The sequence below is a fragment of the Epinephelus lanceolatus genome, chromosome 4, assembly GCF_041903045.1.
Source record: "Epinephelus lanceolatus isolate andai-2023 chromosome 4, ASM4190304v1, whole genome shotgun sequence".
NCBI lineage: Eukaryota > Metazoa > Chordata > Actinopteri > Perciformes > Serranidae > Epinephelus > Epinephelus lanceolatus.
Genome location: NC_135737.1, coordinates 14,375,051 through 14,384,861, shown reverse-complemented (window position 1 = coordinate 14,384,861; position 9,811 = coordinate 14,375,051). Strand labels below are relative to the sequence as shown.

Below are 9,811 nucleotides of genomic sequence, written 5' to 3'. Positions count from 1 at the left end.
CTGGATGTATTTGCTTTAGCCCTCTGCATAGTTGTGTTTCAAATAGGAGATATCCACATTTGTAAAAATCTACTTATTTGTTCCAACATCTAAACATGTTCAAAGGCTTGAAACAAATGAACACATTCATAGTTGTTTTTCTTTTTCTTTTTTTCCAAATTCCTTTGAAAGCATTGTGGAATAATTATCGAATACAACTTTCATACAGTGTTTTGGAAAAGGCACAGTGAGTTAATGACATGCAGACGTGAGAGAGAAGTAGACACTGATTTAAAATATAGAGTGAGGGTTTAATAATGATACAAACCCACGATATGTAACACCTCAAAGCAGCACATTGGCACAAAGTCAGAAGTAAGACAGCACGGAAGATAAAAACCTGTCTCAAAAAAATAAAGAATCAGAATAAATATCTCAATAAATAAATAAACAGGTAATATCTCATTAATTACTTTGAAACTAATAAATACGTACATTTGAAAATATGCACATTGGCAGAAATCAATAACCCAAAAAGTAAATAGTACTTAACACAGAGTTACTTAGAAATCATAAGTTATTGATTACTCAAATCAAAAGGCACATTTATTAAGATGTAAGAATGGGGCCTGCAATAGTGATCGCATGACTGTCAGTACTGTACTCTAACACCATTTCTGGACCAGAAGTAGCAAACTGTGTGCAATGGCTTTACTAGTTCTGTATATCTGCACCATCAAGTGAACGTGTGTGTCTGTGTGCACGTCTATGCATTGCAGATTTGTGGGGATTGTGTGTGTGCAGGACAAAGGGTTAATTTAGGATCAGGGAATGGCAGTCTAGTGACCGACTGAGTTTGTGTTTCCTGCTATTGTGACAGCATGTCTTTTTTTTTATTTAAGTGGACCAACACTGTTGGCAGGCTGGCCTAGTAGTGAAGATGAGCGTCCCATAACCGAGAAGTCAGGAGTCATGTTCATCAGCAGTTGTATCCCCCGACTCTGAACTCTAAGTACTGCCTGTTCACTCATTTTAAGTCACTTTGGATAAAAGTTCTTGGCTAAACCTAAAATGTAAATAATCTGGTGAAGCTTCTGAAAGGTTCATTCTAACATAATTCAAGGTCTACCAGGTGGTTTCCTTATACAGAGCATATTGTATGTATTCCCGGTGAAAATCCCCCCACAGATTCTCTTACACTGTTAGTATATCATAATTCTGTGCTGCTCAGTGCATTTCATGTGTTATTTTAAGATTATATGCTGTAATTTGTTTTCCAGTGTTCCCATTTTCATTCAACCTGTATAATCAACATTTACCTTGCTTACAGATTTCTTAATTTTTTTTTTGAAAATCTTGAGCTTGTTGCATTCGGTAGTTGTTTCTTCATGTCAGTTAAGAGACCAATAACTAAAGATACAGGGATATAAGAGCCTTAGTTTTTTTTGGTCAACAAAAAAAAATGTGATCTCACTCATCATGTGGCTGCATTGCATTTTGGTCAAGAGGCAAATTTCTGCGGAGTAACTTATTTCTGTGCCCCTTCTATAATATACCTTGCATGATTGTTAAACTCCAGTGTGGAGAGGCTGAACAAAGGGGCCTTGCTCTTTGATTCATTGAATATGTTGACATATCAAAGGTCTAGTGTGTAGGATTTAGTGGCATCTAGTGGTCCGGTTGGAGACTGCAACCATCTGAAACTTCTCCCATGTGCCAAGCAAGAGCTACAGTGGCCGAAGTGAAAACGTGAATGACCCTGTCTCAAGCCAGTGTTTGATTTGGCCCTTTCGGGCTACTGTAGAAACAACATGGCAAACTCCGTGGAAGAGGACCAAGCGGCAACCTCAAGGGCTCAAAATTGAAACCCCTGTGGAGGTGCCACAAATTGCAGTTCTATAAATGGCCACTTGAGGCTGGCTCCAGAAGCCAGTCAATCCCCATACACCCCCATTTTAAAATGCCCAAATTTACAGCGGAAATAAAAATTAATAATGTTTACAGCCTGGAATGAAAAACAGTTTTGGTTTCTGTAGCTAATTTCCCTCTTCATGACAACTGTACAGGGGGTAAAATTTTAAATAACTCACTCGTTTACATTTTATTAAGGCTTACAGTTATGCATAACTAAGGGCTGGCCACTTTGAGTGACAGACAGTGTCCTCAGCTTCTCAGTCAGATTCACCCCTCATTCCCCCACAGCTCCAGCCTCTCATCCAGATATGGTTACTTCTGACTCCAAAAAAACAGCAACAGCCAAAATGCCAGATTCGAGGCCTCAAGACGGGAGTTCACAAACCAGTGGGTAACATTGCGGTAGCTACGTCCACTATTTTACACAGTCTATGACGAGGACCCGCTCTGTATGTAGATATATAAACAGTTTATTCTGAGGTACTGGAAACGCAACGACTCCTAATTTCAGGCAATCAAACTAATTAAAACCTAGTTGTAAATATTATATTTCATTTCTGCCAATATATCCCCCTAAATCCTACACACTGGACCTTAAAGATTTTTGAAAAACCATTCTGTTAACAAAATCTTTTGGAGCTGTGATAGTAATAGCTTTTGCTCTACCCTTGGCCAGTTATTCACTGAAAGTAGAAAAATATACGACCAATCAGCAAAATAGATGCAGTAATGCAAGGTACATCACCAGACGCATTTTTAAAAAATGTCTTGTGGTGAATTTATCTTTAAGCCCAGCTTACAAAAGCCATCCTCACACATGATTTAGCTTCCTCAGCACCTTGAATGGGATAAAAACTTGAGGGATTGTTTGACTCTGCCACACCACCTCATGGATTGCTAAGAGGCAGTGGGAAAGCTTGAATAGGGTTAGGACAGGACTTAAAATAGCAGCTTTTTGACTTCATACATAAAGCAACATTCAGCAAACACATCTGCCACTGTGCCCAAACAAAGATCTACTGCCGTTCATATTTTTCAAGTTAACGCCTCTCTTTTCTTGTCACAGGGTCAACAGTCTACAGCACGCACGTTTAAATGTCACACCTGTGAGCTACGTGCTGCTGCTCAAAGACTGCTCAAACACAATAACACTCAATTCGAACACTTTTTGATTTAGTTTTTCCTAATGTGAATGACTGGTACAAAAATACTCTTTCAATACATTGTTCATTGCACTTAACTTTTTTTTTCTTTTTTTTTTGGTGGCATCTCATTCAAAGGCCTAGACACATCTGCAGATTGGTAAGCGTGGGGTCCCGTTTTGTTTATCTTTGGGGTTGGGACTGTACGGTCGTTGTGTACATTAGGTAGAATAGACTCACTCAGAGGCCTCAGTTGTAAGCACCTTGACTGATTCAACAAGTACAGTGGTGGGATGTGATGTCGTCTATGATTAATATTGAAAATACATGGATTGAAAGATGAAAAAATATGTGTAAAGTGAGGGTGTATAATGGTCGACACATTCTTGATTTACTTTTTTTTTTTTAGAAAACAAAAATAACCTTGTGTTTGGTTACAAAGGACCATAATGAATCACATTATGACTTTTAAGTCTTTGTGGTTGTCATTGCAACTTCCCTTAACATTAATTGTCCCTTTGCATTTGATAACCTTTCTTCCACTGTGGTCTACTACTTTAACCAAAAGACAACACTAGTGGTCTCAGATGCTCATACTTTCTTGAAGACTGCACTCACTCATGCTCACTCTCTCCCCTTCCTCTTTTTCATTTCTTAACCAGGGCTGAGTAACATCTGAGGTAAAAAAAAAATTAGAGGTAAAGGGTGACATCTGCTCATCTGACTGATAAACAGGGCAACATGAAACGAATAACTTCCTCAAGATCTCATGTTTGTGAATACGTGATAGTGTGTGCCACTGGGGGATTCGGTCAATATGTTTTACATTTAGTAAAATATACCAATTAAAATTATAACAATCATATATATAAACATCTTTAGTTTTTTGTGTTTTTCTCTCTAAATAAAAAAACAGACATTTGAAACAGTGTACACATCATCGTTGCCTCTGCCACTCTTCTTGTGATATAGTCTCTGACTGCTAATTCTAGATCAGCCAATCCTCAGTAAATCCACTATGAAGGCTCCAGATGACTCCCACAGAGCCTGGTCTGAGTGTAGTGCACCCTCAGCAGGCAAGGACCAGTGAGGAAGGCCCCGGGTTGAAAAGAGACAGAGCAGAATGCAGTGGAAGGCCGTGGGGTTTTGGAGGGCCACGTCGGAGGTCTGGGTGTACTGAGAGCACTGTTCCACCTGCTAACTCCATCTCTTGCTCTCTCCTCTCAACATCCAAACCTCCTTGGTCCGGGGAACCCCTCCCACCCCCACCCCCTAGCCTGGCCTCATCGGACTGCCTTGTGCTTTCCCCCACAGCAGCCACACCTCTCTCCACACCGCAGGCAGGCGCGCAAAGGCAGGTAGCAGCACATGCAGGGCACGAAGAGCGACAGGGCCAGGAGGGCCAACCAGCGGGCACAGCAAAGGGGGTGCGGGTGGCCCCCCATCGAGTCATCACATGAGCAAGGCTCCCAGAACTCTCCCTCAGAGTCCGACATGCAGTGGTAGAGCAGACTTTCTGCACACCACACACAGGTCCACTGGCGCAGGCAGTGCAGGGCCGGGTCAGGGGCATCTCTGCAGCGGCCCCGCCCATTTTCTGAAGCGCTGAAAACAGAGCGGCAGTACACACAACGTGATGAGCATGACGATGAAGCCTGAGGACATGGGCTGTCGTCGTCGGGGGAGATTACCCCAGGGTCGCCGCCGCTGCTGGCCCCTCCTCCTCTCTTACGAGTCCGCGACCGGGGCGTGGCCAATGAGGTGTGGATGCAGCAGGGAGAGGGCGAGCCTTTGCCTGTCTCCTGGGGTGAGCCGGCACCTGAGGACACGCCTGACACAGCGTTGGGCATGGACATACAGGTGGGTGACGATGAGGACAACCGCTGGGCAGCTTTACTGTCCAAGCTCACTGTCACGTCGCAGCCTGCCGTCCCCACCCCTGCCAGCTCTTTCTCAAAGCGTACCACGCACAGCTCTGACTTGTCCTGCAGACTCCCCCCACCACCGACAACCACACCCCCAGTCAGCCCCCCAACCATAGTCCTGGTGGCCCCTGCCCTTCGGTAGTCCTCATAACCTCGAGAACCCCACAGGTCTTTGCAAGGGTCCACACTGCGCAGGTCTCCCTCCTCGAGCAGAGAAATGGTGGGTGAGAGGGGGGACAGAGGAGATGAGGCTGGGGGACCCACAGGAGGAGTAGGTGGAGCAGGAGGTGGGGGTGGGGGCGCTGGCGGATTCAACACAGCCGTCATTTGTGAGAGCTGGTGCTGTCCCGGCCTGGTGTGGATCTGTGGAGAAGGTATAGAATTACAGAGTGAGTCAGGAACAGTGTGTACTGGGGCAGCAGTTACAGAAGGTTTTCATCTCTAGGATATCTCAAATAGAAGCACAAATGATTAAGAACTCCAATTTAATTAAGATTTCATACTTTTGGATGTCAGCGGGTCATTTTGATTTTACTTTTACTTCATAAAAGAATCAATAAATGTATGTAGAAGTAGACTTATGAGTGGAGACAGAGGGGCAAATTCAGCCAGTCAACCTTCCCTGTTATCTTTTTGTTTGTTTTTGTATTGCTCTAACTTAGAATAACACAAACACCCAAGGAGGTTCCAATATCCCACTTTAAAGGTCCAGTGTGTGGGATTTAGGGGAATGTATTTGCAGAAATGCAATATAACACAATAAATATGTTTTTTTTCTAGTGTATAATCATCTGAAAATAAGAAGTTTTGTTTTTTTCATACACTGCCATGTCACTTTTCTACAGTGGCCCTGAACAGACAAACCAAACACTGGCTCTAGATGGGGCCGTTCATGTTTTTGCATTGGCCACCATAGTTAGCAGCCCCTCCGCAATGAGCTACATCAGAAAAACACTGATTTTTTTTTTTTTTTTAAAACATGAAACTGTTTTATTTAGTGTTTTTAGCAGCTTTAATTGCCAGGTCCTTTTTCTTTTTTTTTTGGAAAGGAAGAGACCTCTGCAGATAATTTGGCCCCAAGTAAAAACCTCCTGAATGTCTGGGTCTTAAGTTATCAGAGAAAGACAGTGAGCACATATTTGCTGGTGCTGGGTTAGTGGCCCATCTCCAGTGTGCCAAACAGTGTGGTAGACAGGTTGATTTTTAAGGCAAAAATGGTTTAGTCAGTGTTTTTACCAACTTCAGCCACCTGGTCCATTATTTTGGAGAGGAAGAGACCTCTGCCGATAATTCAGCTCCTGGAAAAAAACCACCTGAACAATAAACACTAAAGGAATTTTAACCAGGAAAAGTTTCATCTGGTTGCAATTTGCAATCTTTACCACTAGATGCCACGAAATCCCCCTAAATCTTAGACACTGCTCCTCTTGTCACTAATACTGGAGTTGGAGCAGAGTGTGTTGTGTTACCTGAGCAGGTGTCTGAGTGGTGACAGCATGGCTGGATCCAAAACTAAACTCCTCTGGCCGCACAAAACAGGTAGACGAAGACTCGCTCGTCACTATGGTGATGGGTTTGGGAAGCATCTCCTTTCTGCTGTTGGATGACGACTCACTTCCTGTATGGGACTGGCAGAGGCTACATGTCATCCCACAAGTCAAAAACAGCGATAACTGAAATGGGGCCCCTTGGCAGAGCAAACGAGAATTGTTTCAATGAATTGTTAAAGAACAATTGATCAACCGACAAACTGCTCAGATACTCACAGCTTGTCCATCATCCTCTGTGTCAGCCTCTTCTGGTGTGGAGGACGAGGGAGAGTCAGAGCCTTGATGACATGAATAGAGAGGATTTAGGTGTTGCTAGATGCTAGAGGCCAATGGGAACACAACTAATGAAGGACTTTATATGTGACTTGTGTATCTCTACCTCTGTCAAGCTTGTCTATGACAGTCTGCAGCCCTTTCTCAAAGGAGATGGCATCGGCAGGACTCTGGAAAGTAAGGCCAAACTTTCGATCTTCTACTCGCCAGTGATGAAAGATGGGGTTCACCTTGTTGTACACTAACCCCCTTTGCACAGCACACTCCAACACCGGCTAAAGACACAAATCCCAGCAACATGAGAAGTTAGTTCAGCAGCCAAGATGTTTCTTCAAATCATGCCCTCACATATTATGAGCCTACAGTCTTTAGGTGGTGTTGAGGAGCAACGTGGCACCAAAGACAGCACACGCACACACTCACTGCTCGATCTCGCAGCCGCTCTCCATGTATGATGTATTCTCTCCGCCCCCTGCCGTCATGACTCCGCCCTTTACATATGACCACATGACTGAGGCCGCCACCTCCAAGGGGCACCCAACCGCCACTGGAGTCATCACGTGTCATCACCACTGCACGAACACGCACACTGTCAGGGAAGTCAAGAGAGTGAGCAGAGGCCCAGGCTGATTAAACATCACACACACTGACACACACGCATACACAGACAATACCGCAAACAAAAAATGCAGGACTAATTTCAGTGTGAGGCAACTGTTTTCAGCTCTACTGAACTATGATAGCATGATGAAATGCACACAAAGAAGGCACAATTGACAACTGGCCTATATGAATACTGACGTTGCAACATGACAGCTCAAGGGCGTATCTTACAGTTATAGTCAGGGCAGGTTTTTACTAATCTATGATCACGTGATTGAGGTAAATTGATTTTAATTAGCATGTGATGATGGTAAACACGTGAAAAATCACTAAATATTTGGACATGTCTCGTTATTTAAACATTTCTGCTGCTCAGGAGCATTTGAGAATGAAACTGAGTGACCGATATGCGCTGAGAATAGCCTAAAGGAACTGGTGCAAATGGACAGAAAGAAAGCCAGCGTTAAGGAGGAGAGAAATGGCCAAACGGGAGGAGGGAGGAAGAATGAGTGTTTCCCAGATAGATGTATCAATGAACGCACCCATTCGCCATCAGAGGCCCCGGCATTCTTGCAAAAAATAAGCTCTGCCCCCTCGCCAATCGGCTGAATAATTCAGCACCGCAGCTCGACATGTGCATGTAATGCATGCACAGCCGCTGTTATTTTCAAAACACACAAAATTTTAAGTGTTGCAATTATTTTCCCAGACGCTCCTTTTCTCAATTCCGCCCCTGCTGCACGCACTCATTAGCACACCCCGATATTATGTTATATTTTTTTATGAATGGGATGGAGCGAGACTGGCTTCGACACCGCGCCGCGCGTTAGATATTTCGCCGTTAAAATGTATAAGGCCTAAATACAATGCAATCGCGTGTGATAAAGGGAAGGAAAAAGGAACGAGTGGGTGAGAGGGTGGAGAGGAAACGAGAGATGGGGGGAGGGGGGCGATTAGAAAAGGGAAGGAGGAGAGGAGGAGTGAGGATGAGGGAGAGCGAGCGAGCGAGAGAAAAAAAAATCACATTTCATTCATAAAGTTTGGCTTTAAAAAATCATAATGAAACCTCGAGACACGTTGATAAAAATCACAACGCCTCCATCCCTCCCTCGTTTTACTGTAGCCATGTCTTGAATGACGCGATGCTGGCCCCAAACTCGCCGTATTTCGCCTTTTTTTCCACCATACATCTTACACATTGGCTGATTTCGTGACTGTTTTTACCAATCGCTAACCACGCATTTAGTTCCGAATTGTTGCAGAGCTTCTTAATATGTTTTTATTATTATCATATTTTAATTTTGTGCGTGTAGGTTGTATGCCAGTCGTCTAAAAGCACACGTCCACATGTAGGTGGCTTAATATTTATCACATATTGGCATGGATATATCGGAAATGGGGTGTATGCTGTTGATTCAAGACTACGTAATGGTGTTTTTATTCTCGGCAGCCCTGCTAAATTGTAGAGCACCGATTGTGATAATAGTGCATGATGCTGGATTGGTGTAACATTGATGGCGGTGGCGTTCTCTCTATCCGTTTTAGTGGATGACTGAATAGTATATATGTGCAATGTTAAAAATGAAAATGTAAGGACTTACTCGCCCTCCATGGCTCGGTGTTGCCCGCCGCTTGCAGCAGCCCACCCCAGGGTCTCCTCTCTCTCTTTTTATCCTCCTTTCAGGAAACACTCACAGGCTCACTCACATTCTCTCTCTGTATCTGCTCTCATTTTCCTAATCTTTTTATCTCTTTCTCTCTCTCTTCCTCTCGCTCTCTCTCTCCACCTTGATGTCGTTTCGGTGTATCAGGATAGGCTTGAGGTTGCAGCAGCCATTTTCCGCTGGCAGCATCCTCCCTCTCTCTCCCTCCCTCCCTCCCTCTCTCTCTCTCTCTCTCTCTCTCTCTCTCTCTCTCTCTCTCTCTCCCTATCCCTCTCTCTCTCTCCCTCTCCAAATCACTCCCTCGCTTCTTTCCTTTCTCACTCTACCTGCCCTGTGCCAACACATCCGCACTAATCATTGACAGTATCGTGGCTTTAGGTGGGCTATAGGGTTTGGTAGTGTAACCATGTGATTTGAAATGACTGAAATTGAGCACTGAGGTGCTGATACATGCAGTGACGTGGGTGGCAAATGAAAAGCTGGTAAACCATCAATGACCCCCGGTTGATCCCCTGATTATCACGGGGCAAACAAATTCAGAGCAAACATAACATATAGGTAAAATAAAACTGGATTGGCCCTTCTTTGCATCTTTGTTCGGCATTTGTGTTTTAAAATTAGTTAAGTATAACTTTGTTGTGTTTTTATTGAATTATTGGCTGTGTATGTTATGTAGTTGTAAATAGCAGGGAAATAACACAAGTGTCTTATAGGATCATAGCATCGGTGCTGGCAGCGACAACAGTTTCAGCACCATGGAC

The 9,811-nt window shown here is 43.9% G+C and overlaps 1 protein-coding gene across 2 annotated transcripts; it reads right to left on the bottom strand.

Annotated features, from left to right (window-relative positions):
• Positions 1-269: 269 nt before the first annotated feature.
• spred3 (sprouty related EVH1 domain containing 3) lies at positions 270-9,259 on the bottom strand. 2 transcript variants are annotated; one of them, XM_033630324.2, is made up of 6 exons: positions 8,988-9,259; positions 7,207-7,372; positions 6,890-7,058; positions 6,727-6,788; positions 6,430-6,588; positions 270-5,323 (listed from the first exon to the last, which is right to left on the bottom strand). In XM_033630324.2, the coding sequence occupies exons 1-6, from the start codon at positions 8,996-8,998 to the stop codon at positions 4,319-4,321; spliced, it is 1,572 nt and encodes a 523-aa protein (XP_033486215.1). In that variant the 5' UTR covers positions 8,999-9,259; the 3' UTR covers positions 270-4,318. The 2 variants fall into 2 exon arrangements, with proteins under 2 accessions (XP_033486215.1, XP_078023055.1); XM_078166929.1 differs by lacking the exon at positions 8,988-9,259 and having other exon boundaries at positions 6,430-6,598; positions 7,199-7,322.
• Between the last annotated feature and the right edge of the window lie 552 nt (positions 9,260-9,811).

Excerpts from the sequence above, each read along its gene's own strand:
- spred3 (XM_033630324.2), bottom strand. Across the intron at positions 7,059-7,206 it reads AGCGGCTGCGAGATCGAGCA|CCGGTGTTGGAGTGTGCTGT; the intron begins GTGAGTGTGTGC and ends TTGTGTCTTTAG. Across the intron at positions 6,789-6,889 it reads CATAGACAAGCTTGACAGAG|GCTCTGACTCTCCCTCGTCC; the intron begins GTAGAGATACAC and ends CATGTCATCAAG.